At 46.2% G+C, this 14,524-nt stretch overlaps 2 protein-coding genes across 18 annotated transcripts in view; one reads left to right on the top strand and one right to left on the bottom strand.

Annotated features, from left to right (window-relative positions):
- Window positions 1-11,015, bottom strand: part of cacna1aa (calcium channel, voltage-dependent, P/Q type, alpha 1A subunit, a) — a 39,985-nt gene extending 28,970 nt beyond the window's left edge. For 9 of the 17 annotated variants that reach the window (XM_049744006.2, XM_049744017.2, XM_049744010.2 and 6 more), the window contains exons 1-6: window positions 9,221-11,014; window positions 4,193-4,299; window positions 3,984-4,123; window positions 1,328-1,419; window positions 716-868; window positions 463-650 (exon numbers count right to left, since the gene is read on the bottom strand). In XM_049744006.2, coding sequence (XP_049599963.1) covers window positions 463-650; window positions 716-868; window positions 1,328-1,419; window positions 3,984-4,123; window positions 4,193-4,299; window positions 9,221-9,551 — 1,011 coding nt within the window. In that variant the 5' untranslated portion in view covers window positions 9,552-11,014. Of the gene's footprint in view, window positions 1-462; window positions 651-715; window positions 869-1,327; window positions 1,420-3,983; window positions 4,124-4,192; window positions 4,300-9,220 lie in introns of all 17 variants that reach the window. The other 8 variants (XM_049744011.2, XM_049744015.2, XM_049744021.2 and 5 more) reach the window with 3 other exon arrangements.
- A 2,325-nt stretch (window positions 11,016-13,340) lies between these two features.
- On the top strand, window positions 13,341-14,489 carry alkbh7 (alkB homolog 7). The gene is made up of 4 exons (XM_049744153.2): window positions 13,341-13,687; window positions 13,750-13,923; window positions 13,986-14,110; window positions 14,183-14,489. The coding sequence occupies exons 1-4, from the start codon at window positions 13,418-13,420 to the stop codon at window positions 14,301-14,303; spliced, it is 690 nt and encodes a 229-aa protein (XP_049600110.1). The 5' UTR covers window positions 13,341-13,417; the 3' UTR covers window positions 14,304-14,489.
- The last annotated feature ends 35 nt before the right edge of the window (window positions 14,490-14,524 follow it).

The raw sequence follows: 14,524 nt of genomic DNA, 5'->3' as shown, positions 1-14,524 counted from the left end.
AGCCCCTTGCCTTGCTTCCCGCGCTCCCTTTCCTCAGCCCAACTTGGAAGCTGGCATGGCTGCTGTGCACCCAATGTAGCGCAAAGCCCCCCTTTTTTTTTTTTCCTACCATTAAACTTTTATCGCCTCTCTCTCCGGCAGCGGCAAGAATAACTTGGGCTCAACGGGTCCTTTTAAATATAGAGCAGCCACGGGAAGGAGGGACACAAGGAGCGAGACACATCCGGCCGGCAAAAGGAACAGCACGCTACAAGTATGACGACAAAAGTGGAAAAAGAAAAAATAGCATTGCTATTAAAAAGAAGTTTCTAGTCCTGCCTGGTCCAGAAAATCCAAATGTTGGCAAATTTGGCCCCAGGTGCTTCCAATCCACCAGCAGGTAAACAAGTCCATTGATTAGAAGCAGCTGAAGCTAAACTATGGCAGGAGGTCTTGACTTTCTGGATCTGGATTTGCACTTACATAGTAGAGCAGTTCCGTCCAGCCCTCCATGGTGATACACTGGAAGACGGTGAGGATGGCGAAAAGGATGTTGTCAAACTGGGTGATGCCGTAATTGGGACCGAGCCAGTACTTTCGACACGTGGTACCCTCCGGACACAATCGCGACGGAGGTTCCGTCCCGCATGGGAACTCTTCTCGGATCTCCCCTGGATTTGAAATGGAGAGCTACAGTTATCTGGAGACAAGGTGTCAATATTTCCATTGAGCCTACCTGTGTGATTGTCAAAGCAGGTGGTGTGGAATTTGCCCATGTAAAACTCCAAGCCGATGATGGCGAACATGAGGATGGCGAAGAAAAGCAGGAGGCCAATTTGGAGCAGAGGAATCATGGCCTTCATGATGGATTTCAGCACCACCTGTAAGCCTGTGGCACATCATCAGTGGATATTTGCTCTTCTTGACATAATACAGAAAAAAAAAATCGAAATTAATGAATCGGAACTTCCAATATGACATGCATAAGTGGATTATTTAAAAAGGCAATCTGCTTTGGAATTGTTTCTGCAAATCTTCATGCGCTTTGAAGATCCGATTTAAGATTTTACTCAACCTTACAGCTGTAAAAAAAAAAAAAAAAAAAAAGATCTCTATGCAATGCAGTAGAATAAAAAAAGCAGAGTGCTACAGGAGAACCACTTGAGTTGGATGCATCATGCAGAGCAGAGCAACAAAGAAGCTGAATAAAACCCAAATTCAAAACACTTCTCTGCGCTATTTTTAAACCTTCAGTAGAACTTTCATTTCTGGCTCTTTTGATTTCATAACAACCAATCTCAGGGACAAGAAAAAAAAGCAACACGGTTCATTACAGTGCAACACTTACTAGGAATACCCGAGACCAGTTTGAGGGGTCTCAAGACTCGGACAGCTCTGAGGGTCCGCAAGTCAAAATCGGAGCCCACAGTGGATAGAATCCTAGAGTGGAACAGATATAATCAATATTCAATATATTTCTGAATACATACTATATGCAGAAATATACAAACTGACTACGGGCCATTATGTAAATTCGGCAGAAGCCGAGCTGATCAATAAAGGTGGAAAGTGAAGCCGGACGGCAAAGTGTATCGGGAAGAGGGAGGGGCGGGTGACGGAAGGGCTATAAATTAAAAACCGAAACCAAAAAGATGGAATGATGGGGAGGAGAAGGACGACAAAGCAAAGGCGGGAGAAACGTCACATGATGAAAATGCGAGATGCTGACTTGTACATTTCAGTCATTTTTTATTCATAGTGTTTCCAGACTGGAGCGGAATTGATGTTGCGCTAACGGAAGGCGGATGGAGAATGGTAAACAAGACGGTGTGTGTGCACGCGCCAGAGTCCAAAAGATGCTCCCCCGTGCCGCCAGACTTCCAGTCGCTCCCTCGTCTGACGCACAGAGTGAATCATCCATCCCTGGCTTCTCGCTTCTCCCTCTTTCTTTTTTTATTCTGTCACTCTGACACATTGCCACTCTCCTCTGTGCCAGTGACACAGCAGAGCCTTAATCACCGCAGGCTTCGAATCGCTCCGTCCGGCTCGGAAACGCGCTCAAAGAGCACGTCTGAATTATGGAAGTGTCATTTTTAAATCTCAGGTTGTGGCATGGTGTAACGTAACATAATGTAACGGAACATAAATGTAATGTAACATACATAATGTACTGTACTGTGACGTAACGTAACATAACATAATGTAATGTAATGTCGTCAGCCTCAAAAATGTCATAGATGCTGGCGACAATTGACATTTTTAAACACAAATAGATTCCATAATAAATATTTATCCCACACCGTTTACGAACACTCTGCTATGACAAACGTCAAGTTGATCGGGCACTTCCTCATTCACGCCGTCTCCACGGTTGCGCTGCCCTTTCTCATTCATAAGCGTTTCCATGGCAACTGCAACCTTGGCTCATTGATAGAATCTCTGCATCACCTTGGTAACAGAGCCAGAGGAGGAGTCTGGGTGTTTCCCCCCCCCCCCCATCTATCTTTTCTGCGCATCAACAACTTATGTATACTAAATACATATATTGCACATATGTGCCACACACACGCACACACACACCTGCAGAACAAACAGACATGCCGGTAGCAGAACAAACATTGCCTACTGAGTGGGAATCATTTCCCCAAATGTCTCCTGGAAAGTAGGTCATCAAATAAAGCTGGTAGAACAAACAGAAGATGATGAATTGACGAATGATGATCAGAGGTACATCCATCTGGCATCACGACAACAGGTACGTTTTCATTTATAAGGGCTGATTATTTGGAGTAGCGTGAAGCGCTATCGCTGCCCCTTCTCACGGGAACGTAACACATTATAAAAACATCATCTTACGTGCCGTGCCCGCTTGCCATCTGCGTTCCTGCTGACTTCAGCTGAATGAGGCTAATTAGTTGACCAAATACGCTCTCCACTTATCTTTGGTTGTTCTTATGAAAGGCATGATCCAAAATGCTCTCTCAAGCTATATTCACACCATCCAAAAAACAATGACTGATAGCTAGGTAGCACGCTTCACTCCTTCTTCGTATAGTCACTAAAAGCAAAAGCTTTCCATTTATTTTCATTTGATTGCAAAGTAATTGGAAAGACGCTTGTTTTTCTTCTTTTTTTTTTCCCACTTCCTTCATTCATCAGTTTGTATAGAAAATGAGCTGAAGGTGCAGAGCTGCACTGTACCAAGGCTTGTAAACTAAGCGTAATTGGACTAATAATCAATAGTGGGCATAAAAAACAACTATTTTATTCCCACGGCCAAATCACTCAGGCAATTTACTACATTATGCAGGTCAACACACACACACACACACATATATATATATCAAACAACCATCCAATAAGGTTGTAGAGTGCACAGCCGATCTATTCACAATCATGTTAATTGTGTTTGTCTTTGAATTTCTGTGAAGGGAGCAGCGAATGCAAAAGGAATTTTTGAAGTGGAAATGTCCGCACACACTGCTCTGCTCTCTCTGTCTGTCTGTCTGTCTGTCTGTCTGTGTGTTAGTTATCAAAGGGCCAGAAATGGGCGGAAATGCCTAGTGATCAAAAGCAGCCGTGCTGCTAAAAACACACCAATATATATATGTATATTATTTATAATATATGTCTATATATTTACATCCATAAGTGATGGCAATTGATGTCTTTTCCAGCCTTGTTTGCCATCTTCTTCACCTGCTTGTGTGGTCGGTCTGGCATGTGTGTTCCCGCTGAGCCCCCCTCCCCCTACAGCAGCTCTGCGTGCACTATAGTGTCGTGGCATTTGTTCACTACCCAGGCTGCTGGCTGCCTGCGGATCTGCTCTGTGATCTGACTGCTGCCTTGCTCGGGATGGGGTCGGCCGGCCGGCCGGTCGTTCATTAGAAGAAAGGGCACACACACAACACAACCCAACACAACACACGGGAAAAGACAGCATGGCTGATCCTGACCTGGCCTTTTTGGTATATTTAGGTACTCGGACTTTGCTCCTCACTTACCCTGTGAGCACCACCACAAAATCCATGACGTTCCATCCGTTCCTCAGGTACGAGTTCTTGTGGAAGGCAAACCCAAGGGCCAGGATTTTGATACCAGATTCAAAACAGAAGATCCCAATGAAATACATCTCCGTAGCATCCTGACGACAGAGAGACAAAAACACATGTAGCGGCCGGCTTGAGGAATGAAGACAGAAAGTCGGCCTTACCAGACGTTCAGACAGCGGCGTCTTGTCACCGTCAGGCAAGTGTTGTTCCAGCGCCAGGACGATGCAGTTGGCAATGATGGTGGCGAGAATCATCCACTCAAATGGAGTGAGGGATGTCAGTCAAGGAAAAAAAAAAAAAATCATAAAAGCACACAAATGCATTGTGGCACACTTGCACCAACCACACCATGCCCATGGACTGATTTATTGTGACATCACCATTTGGCTGTGTGTACGTAACATCTGAAGGGAGAGTGGCAGATAGAGCGACATGGCCAAATAAGAACGACATCTAACCGTGTTTGTCGTGATCGCTCTGGTGCGCCAAATGTCTTTCGCTGTTAACACTGCTACTTTAGCAGTGGATGAGAAAAATAAAGTGCAAAACCTCCACTTGCGGATGATCTCAGCTTGGCCGCTGTATGGAATGAATAAAATGCAACAAAATCCATCAGGCAGATGAGCGCAGCACAGAATTTGTCTGCCTGAGCCACAACTTAGACCTGCGTTTAGTTGGTCTAAGGTCTGCCCTACTTTTCTCTCACAAACTGCTGGTTCAAAACCATTCGGATTAAAAATTGGACCTCAATTCATCCCTCAAGGTAGTCCGAGTTCATACCGTATTTGACGACACACATCGCTGGGACGCTCAGGCCTCCACCCACCCAGTGGCGCATTTTTTTATCAAGGTTGTAGCTGACCAAACGCAAGATATGCCGACTTTGAAAATATTATGATCTCCATCTTTACCTTGCTAAGTGTGCACCCACACAAGATCTTACACATGAATAAATGACTCTCACTTTGCCATAAAGCTTCAATAATGAATTGCTTCCTGCGCCTTTCTCGCAACTATATATAGCCGTGACTCAAAAGCCAGGAAAGAATCGAGAGGAAGGGAGAGGAGATGTTCTCTCCTTAAGCTTCTTTGTCTTCTTGTTTGACGTCCCCGCTGCGTTTCACTTTTGCCTGTGTTTGCGGGGACGTCGGTAGGTCGAGCAAGCCCCCGAAATGTTCTCCGTGACGCAAACAAGACCAATTTTTCCAGGGAATTAAATATTTTCCTTTGTCATGTTGCTCCTCGTCTGCCTCAAAACTACCTCGCTCGGATTTTCCTGGCCTTTTCGTCTTTTCCCTTCCCGTCACTCCACCTTTCTCTGGCTTGGCAAGCCGAGCCCATCAATCATCTCTATCTCTATCATGCCATCTCTGTCCAATATCTAAAAAGAAAGAGAGAGGGAAGGGAGAGATGCCACGTCAGCAAATGCAGAGGCAGCCAGAAAGAGAGTAGGGGGGGGGGGGGGGTGATGTACATAGAGAGCAAAATGAAAGAGAGAGAAAGAAAATGACCTGTGGGCACAGACGTGATTGAAAAGAGTAAGGGGGGATAAAAGAGGAAGAGAAGAGGTGGAGGGGGGAATCAGAGGCTGGCTAAGAGAAGAGCAAAAAGCGCGCTGAGATGGGAGATAACGCAAGACCGAGAGGGGTGTGAGAGGATTGCGGTATTTTTTCTCCTGAGCTGTGTGGAAAGTAGGTTAGTGGCAGAACACACACAAGGACTGTGAAAAGAAAAAAAAAAAAGGGGGGGGGGGGATTATATGTCGGAGAGTGGGAGGGAAACGATACAGTATGCTGCATATGACACTCTGCGCTAGCGTGCTGTGTGCAATCGCCGCACGACTCCATCTTTAGACACACTTTGCACGTTTCCGCAACACGCCGCAAGAGCATATGTTGCGGAAAAGACAACCCAACGTAAGGCACGCTCGCAAATGGTGAACTGGACTAATGCCTGTTTGTTTATTTGTATTTATCCCATTTGAAAAAAAGAATAAGCTTCAACGTGTGGAATTCCTAAATCAATTGTAGGCAGCGAAATGCTTCCCAATACTGTAACATGTGGTGCATTTCTCAAGGGGTCTACCCTTCAATAACCTTGACAGCCCTGCCCCACTCCAAGGGCCGGCCGGCCAGCCCTCCTTCCTTCAAGCATCATTTGGCCACACGCATGCATGGATTCCACCTGACTACACAACCCAACCAACAGTGGTCTGCCAATGGACGACGGAGCAGCTGCTCCCATTTGGGAAGGCGCCAACCTTCATATTAAACTAAACAAGCAAGTGGCCTGCCTTCTCGTGCTCTTACACAAACGACCATGTCCATTTCTCACGTTACGACTTTCTTTACGACGTTGGCAAGACGTTGCGGAAATCACTTCATTTGGCTGTCACTAATTCCGCAGAAGGACGAGCGTGCAAAGTCATCATCCAAAATACACCCAGCGCCGACGATATTCTATCAAATGTTTATCTTCACAGCACCACGTCGAAACAAATCGCTGAGCCCAAAGGCCACTTTAGCCCTGCTTGGCCTTTCTCGGAAGGATTTAACATCAATCAGTGTTTTAGTCCTTGCAGACGCCTGCCTTCCTCGATCTGCTCCGTCTGTATATTCTATCCTGCGTGTGTTGTGCCTGCCTCAGCCCTGCCACCGCCAAACGCCGCCGCCGCCGCCACCGCCACCGCCACCCACTCTCGTCACACAAATACAGCTGAATTGCCACTTTGGCAAGTTGCTGATGGTGCTAAGTGTGTGCAGAAACTCGCTCTGGCGTGTTTCTTGCCATAATCTTTGTGGTGATGCTAACTGGCAGTGTGCTGATCTAACCATGTGTGTTTACCTCGTTTGTGCGTCTCTCGTGTGTGTGTGTGTGTGTCAGCATAGCATGCATGCAGGTGGAAAGCAGATTGTTTTCAAGTAGCAGCCATCGCACGTGACCAAAGAACACAGGCAAGCGAAAATCAATCCATCACACACAATCTGCCTCTATTTCGTAGCCCCAAAATAGCTCCGTCCCACGTCACGACCCGCCCTCCCTCCGTCCGCAAAAACACTTTCCAAATGTCAGCTTATGTGGATATAAATATACAAGATACATTTTTTGCCATATCATTGTGATCTATAATCTCTTCAACCCATTTATGAAAAGGACAAACACAATCAAGACACTTCATTAAATCATATCAATTCAACTATCTTTTTTGAAAGAATTATGCTTACAGTGTAAATTACGTACACAAGCATATTTAAGAAAATAACACACACACAGCACAGCTAATATTTGCTAAAATGTGTGAAATGAAAAGATGACAACATGCACTGTGATGTGATATTTGAGTTTCAATGAGATCGGTCGGCAGCGCCTGATGAAACTCAGGCCATGGATCAATTCACACATTTATTATTAGCAGAAAGTGAAAAGCTATGAGTTAGGCATATTGAACCTTGAGGCCACGCACACACAGTAACACACACACCCCAATCTACTGACAGGATGTTCAGTAGTTACCAACTGACACTTGCAAGCTGCACAAAATAAAATAAACAATCAATAATTTAGATTCTGCAGTAAACACACAACTTGGACTCCCAAAAACAAGCAGGCCTCGCTCTCTGTCTTTCATTTTGGGCGTGACCGCCTTTTACGGTCCAAGCCTTCTAATCATTTTCTCCTCATATTTCTTTGGAGAGTGCCTCCACAAAGCAACGGAGACCTCGTGAGATTTGTAAAAGGATCAAATAAAAGGTTTTATGTATGTCTGAAGAGTTGCTATGGAGGACTTGAGCATACTGACTTGCTCTCTATTTTCAACGAGAGACAAAAAAGTTTTTGTGGCGAAAAATAAATACAACAGGATGTAGAGAAACCTGGTTGCATAAATATGCACACCCCAAACTAATACTGCATTACAGCACCCAACCAGATTTTTTTTTTTTCCAAACCACAATTAGTAGCCCAATGTTCCATGTGTCTATTATCTCCCCCTCTTAAATTGCATCCTTCAAGTATGCCAATTCTAATTAAACAGCCATAAAAACGAGGACGTGCGCACATTGTTATTTACGTCTCACTCCCCTGGTGTCCAAAGTCAGTTGACAAATAAATAAAGGCTCTCAACGAGTCCACCGAGACACATGACGACATATTTTCCTACCATAAATTCATCATCACGCTCGGGTCTGCTCAGTGGCTGCAAATGGAATTGCTTGAAAAAAACAAAAAAAGTTTGCGTTAACCATGTTGCAAGTCACCTGACATGACCTCATAATTGCTAAGGAATCATCTCCAATTTCCTCCTTCCACTTGAACCCACAAATGCTTACTGGAAGTAATCTGAAGCAAAGAAAATCCGAGTTCTCAGACTGGGTCGTTTAGTAAATAGACTGTGAGTCATAAGCATAACTAGCTTGTGCATTTCACCAGAGCAGCCCAATTAGTGTTGCGTGTCACAGCTCAAGCATCGTCAGCGATCAATACAATCATGACTCCAATTTCCACTCAGGTCGTTAACGCTCACAAAGTTTCATTTGCGCACATTTGGATGAAGATCACGCACAATTTCAATCACTCTCTATTCATTTCGATAGAATGATTTGTGAAAAGATGGCCATACTTTCACACTCACACACGTCATAACTAGAACGACACCTGCAGAATTGTGATGCCAAAGCTTGCGTCATACACACACACACACTTTGGAACTAGTCGATTTTCATTGCTCGGATTTTTCGTCCCCATAACGTAATATGGAATGAAGCAGCAAACACACACACACACACACACACACACACACGGCGAATCTGGTTTTCATCCCTCCCATTTTTTTCTCCCACTCTGTACTTGCTGACATCAGCACCCAGTAGCGCCCCCTAGATACCTCCTATCTGCATCAAAACACAATTACACACACGCATAGGCATTCACGGAGACTATCTAAAGATTGTATATCAGGCGGGCGGCCACGTGATGTGACGTGGAATTACTAACTCAAGTGATTGATGCAGATCAACAGCTCATAAAAAGGGGGTTGGCTGCGGTTTCTGCCGCCGCCACCGTTTCATTAAGCGTAAATTACAAGTCCAGCCTCGCATTCTCGTTAGACCTCCCGTCATTCGCTCCACGCTGACGAGCCAAGTGGTTTTGTACTTACAGCAGCGCGGACAGAAAAAGCAAAAAAGGATATGGCCATTCGGTGATCTTTTTGGCGTATTTTCTCACAAAGTTGTCTTCGCTGAAAATAAACAAGGAGCGGTTGACTGTGAAGCAGTTCTGGCGCACCGGGATGGGGTTGTACAAGGCCATAGTCCGGGCTCTCTGAGCCATGGATTGCTTGTACACTCTCTGGGCTCCCGGCCCCGGGGGTGGACCGTGGGCCATCCCGTGCCCATGGCCGTGCCCGTGGCCGTGACCGTGTCCGTGCGGTCCTCCTTGTCGGCCTCCGCCGCGACCACCGGGCCCCCCTCCACCGGGCCCTCCGCCGTACCTGGATGGTACCTCGTCTCCGAAGCGAGCCATTCTCTGGGAACCAGAAGCCAATCTTGACGAAGCAGCGGAGAAGGAGACCGGTGCTCAGCTGCACAGCCACACATTACATCCCATCCGGATCAGAACATCTCATATGTTCAAACGGTTCTGCAGCTTCTGGTCCAAGCGGCCTTGGCCTGCACGTAGAGACCACCTTCCCTGTCCGTCCGTCTCTGCCGGGGGAATCAAACGTTTGGGCTTTTGGCTCGCGTCGAAGGGCGTCTCAAGTCCTACGGTCTCGTCGGATCCGTCCGAACCCCGAGGACGAAGCCCCGCCGCCGGATGCTGGGTACTTATTCAACACGAACCGTGGCCGGTCATGCCTGCTGCATCGGTTCGTTCCACAGGCTCCACCGAATTTAGTTCTTCACTGTCATGACAACATGTCTTGATAGTAGCGACGCCTCAAAAAACGACAAGGGGCCTAATAAATCACATTCACGGCATCTGATGTTAAAAAACAGCTGGAACCTTTTGTGGTCAGATGGTGCAATTGTTCCTCCCTGAAACCACCGTGTCGACTTAAAAGACAGTGGACATAAAATGCTACCATTATTTAATTATTTCTAAAACATCCGCAATTGCCAGAACGTGGCAGTGTAGCACTGCTAATTTTACCTTCAAGTGGAAGATCTGACAAGCCTCAAACGGGAGTGAGGGGGGAAAATGTCATTGGTTTAAAATGACAAGACGTCGTGCCAAAAAAAAAAGAGAGGAGAAATCCATGTTGGCTTTAACATGTCCATGCCGTCGTAGTGGAGACGATGAGAGCAGCGAACGGCAGCGAACAGCAGCGAACAGCATCCTCCTCCTCCCTGCTTGCAACACCTGCCTAGCCATCCACGGACACGGCGTCAAAGACAGGCGTGGGACGGCCTCTTCTTCCCCGCCGTCTTACAGCCTCCCATGGACAGAGTCTCTCACCGTGTCCCGATAAAGTCGAACCTCGGTCCTCTTGGACCGCTTGGATGTCCTGCTCGAGCGTCCGTCCTCCCGCTCTCTCATTGGAGTGAGTGTACGGACGGAGGAGGAGGAGGTGGAGGCGGCGGCGGCGGCGGCGGGGGGTGCTGGGTTCCTCCACCAGCAGCCCCAAGGGGAGGAGAGAAGGAGAGAAGGAGAGGGATGCAGGAATGGAGGGAGAGATGGATGGATGGATGGATGGACGGATGGACGGAGACAATAAGCAAAGAAATGACAAAAGCAGTGTGTCTGTCTATGCACAGCCGCACAGCTTATGCGTGCGCCATACCGGGAGCGCACACATTATGACGCAAGCAGCCGCTTGCACACGCCAAAGCCATTTGCAGCCTGCTTCACTATTGCTTATGTAGCACTCCAACCAAGCCCTGACTCACAATACAGACGAAAATGCCTTTAGTATTGATCGCCCTCCCTCCGTCAATCTCGATTTCTAAATTTGCTTGAATGCGCATAGAAATTGCTAAATGCATGCGCAGGAGGGGGGGAGAAAAAAAAGGGGTGTTGGTTGGTTGGTTGGTGATATGCGGCGCGTACACGTGCGCACCTGCAACGGCGCCAGGAGGACGTGCGCGCGCGCGCATGCGAGTGGTGTGTTTGTTCGAGATGGAAGGAGGAGAAGGAGGGGAGGCGGCTATTATTAGTAACAGACATTTGGAAATTAATGGAGGAGGAGAGCGCTTGCTTGCTCGCTCGCTCGCTCGCTCGCTCTATACTCCAGCCCCCGCCCTCTCCAAGTTGGCCACCTCGCCTCGCTCAGAAGGCGTCTGAAGGTGTGACCATTCGCCATTACATGCATCCACAACATCCACGGCGCCTCCAACGAGGAGAACGCCCAAGAATTGTAGTAGACTGCAAGTAGCTTTTCTTTCTAGGAGAAAAGTCTCAATTAACGAAACTTGGCAGTTGAAATAATCCCAAAATAGGGTTCGACTTCCGCTCGGTGAAGAAAAGTGTTTCATTTCGGTCACGATGGCAAAGAAGAAAAATGAAACGACAACCATAGACTCACAAATAAGCAACTTAGTGCACGAGCTGCAGAGTATATTCATAATTCATCCATCCATTTTCTTTTCTGTTTATCCTCATTAAGATTGCAGGTGTGCTGGAGCCCATCCCAGTCCACAACCATGGACTGGAACCGACACAAACGACTATTCATGCTCAAATTCCACAAATCATGCCGCCAGATCAGCCTTTTACAAATACGTGGGGTTGTGCAAAATGTTGCCGATGACATGAACACATTTGGTGGCGCTCTTAATTCTATTGAGCGCCTTCACCGTGACAACTTGTAACCCTGAAGCTGTAGCCATTAAAGCGCCTGTCCACCAGGGCCATAACTAGCATATGAGTGGATGGAAATGCAAAGAGTGATGGGCCATGCCACATAAACATGTCACGTGGCCTGTTACAATATACACAATTGTAAAGCTAATAACTCCATTTTACAATTTTGAACTTAAGCAAAAAGGCCTAATGAATGCTACTCCATTTTGTATGAGAAGAAAAAACATTGTGTACCCTAAGCACAAGAGAAGCCACAAACATCACTTTGGTGAAAATCTCTTATGTTTCCTAATTGATTGACTCCAGAAATAGCTGCTTCAGTGAATGGGAAATGACGATACATATTTAAGGGTGACCGGGAGAATGAATCCAGCCCGTGCTGGAGATTGAAACGGGACAGAAACCTTCCTCGTGCAGACGGCAATCAATAACGGCACGACCTTAAACATCTATCTGATACGCCAGAAAGCAAAGCGATCGTTTAGCTTTGTGTCCATTTAAGCAATGCTTCCGACTGTGAGAGGCTCCGTGACCCCGCCGCAAGGGCACGCCGACAGCCAAAGACGGGCAGACGGACAGACAGACAGACAGACAGACAGACAGACAGAAAGAAAGAAAGAAAGAAAGAAAGAAAGAAAGAAAGAAAGAAAGAAAGAAAGAAAGAAAGAAAGTTGGTGAAGGCAAGCTTAGCCTTCAGACCGCTGTGTATGTATTTCTCGCTCGCTGTAAAGGAAATAAAAATGGTGGCTAGCTAGCTGGCTGTTTCTGGAGATGTGAGGAGAGGGCCGAAAAAGGAGCGGATCGTGACTCAATGATTCATAAGACTGAATAATTCAATGGCTGGATGCTTGTAGTGCACTCCGCCCCTGCTGAACCTGCTCCATCCCATGCAGACTTGAGATGTAAACCTCTGCCAGATGCATCCACATCAGTGCAACAAACAAACAAAAAGGATGCTGGATACTAATATCAGTCAACAACACATTGCTGGAGGAAAAACATTGAATAAAGAAAGCAATTGGGGACCGATGCTAGATTTTCTTGACACATTTCACATACTATATTTGGTACAAGGTATACCGTCTATTATTCTCTACAGTCTATGTGTACTACCATGCATGGTTGTCCTGAAAAAACGCAGTGAGTAGAGAAAAGGGTACAAGTCCTGAGTCCTAAGTAGGTCAGTTTTTTTTTTCTCGGGGAATCTTTTGTAAGGATGAAGTCATCAGTTTCTCAAAAATGTTACCATCCATGCACGCATATTGACAATAGTGCCATAGTGTTAATTTTGGGTCAAAACTGCAACGCAATCAGGTGGTGTGCGTCCATTAGCAAACTTCTCTTCTTTTTAGTCTCATCTAATATAGAAAGGTACCGCGAGGCTTTAAATAATAAAAAATAATAAAAAGAACGCACAGTTGACTTTGAAATAATGAGTTTTACTGACCTCGTGTGGCCAAATAGAAGAACTGCAGCATCACTATTTTCCTGCGCCTACACTACACTACCCAAAATGCATCACGTTTTACATATGGCGGTCTCCGCAGACACAAACATAACAGTGCAAAAATTGGATTTTCAACACCAATATGAAACTATTACTTACCGCGGCGGCGAAAAGCGTCCACAGAGCAGCTTTTTACAAAAGTTCCGCTCGTTATCTGAACTCTTTGGCAAACAGCGGCCTGAAAGCTGAACCGCTGCTGATGGTCGGCTCAAGCCGGGCTCTGGTGCACAGACTCGGAACACAGGTGGAGGTGAGGTCGGCCTTTATCAACGAGGAAGAGGAGGCTGAACTTCTGCGGGAGCTGGAACCTGGTTTGAAGAAGAAACGTTACGAATTTGATCACTGGGATGATGTAAGTACTTCGTATTATTATTATCATTATTATTATTCCTGTGCTCACCTCTGAACTTTTAGGCTATTCATGGCTACCGAGAAACGGAACGTGTGACGTGGGGAGCAGCATGCCAGACCATCTTAGCCCGAGTTCGGTCTGTAGCGTTTGCTTCTGGAAGCTCACTTCTTGGGCCAGTCCACGTCCTCGATCTGGACAAAACCGGTTATATCAAACCTCACGTTGACAGTGTCAAGGTAAATGACACATGTCAATTGGAGATGTACAGGATATGATGAACTTTCTTTTTTCATTATAGTTCTGTGGCAGCACCATCACTGGATTAAGTCTTCTCTCAGATAGTGTCATGCGCCTCGTCAAAGCAGATTCTCCCAGCGAGTGGCTTGACCTGCTCCTGCCCAGGCGCTCCCTCTACATTCTGAGGTTCGGCACAGATAGGTCGGAGATATACATCCACTTGGCTTTGGCACCGACGTCTTTCTTTTCATATTTCAGGGACCAGGCCAGATACGACTTCACTCATGAGATCTTAAAAGATGAGCAGTCTTTGTTTAATGGACAGAGAGTGCCTCGGCAGCGACGCATCTCAGTTATTTGTCGGAACCTTCCGGCTTAAAATGCACTTGGGGTGAATTCTACCTGAAATCCAAAGACAATGAACATTTTTTTCACTGCTTGATGTCATCCCCCAGTGAAGTGTGAAAAGACTTGATTTGCGTTTGACAAGTGTATATTGTGAGTCCATATTTTCATGGGTTCCTTCACATTCGTAAATAAATATTTAATGAAATATTACCCGTTAGCATGTTTGTCAAAAATGCAGTCCTCTTTTTCTTG

Source organism: Syngnathus scovelli, chromosome 16 (genome assembly GCF_024217435.2).
Source record: "Syngnathus scovelli strain Florida chromosome 16, RoL_Ssco_1.2, whole genome shotgun sequence".
Classification (NCBI taxonomy): Eukaryota; Metazoa; Chordata; class Actinopteri; order Syngnathiformes; family Syngnathidae; genus Syngnathus; species Syngnathus scovelli.
This window is presented reverse-complemented; position numbering and strand designations above follow the sequence as displayed.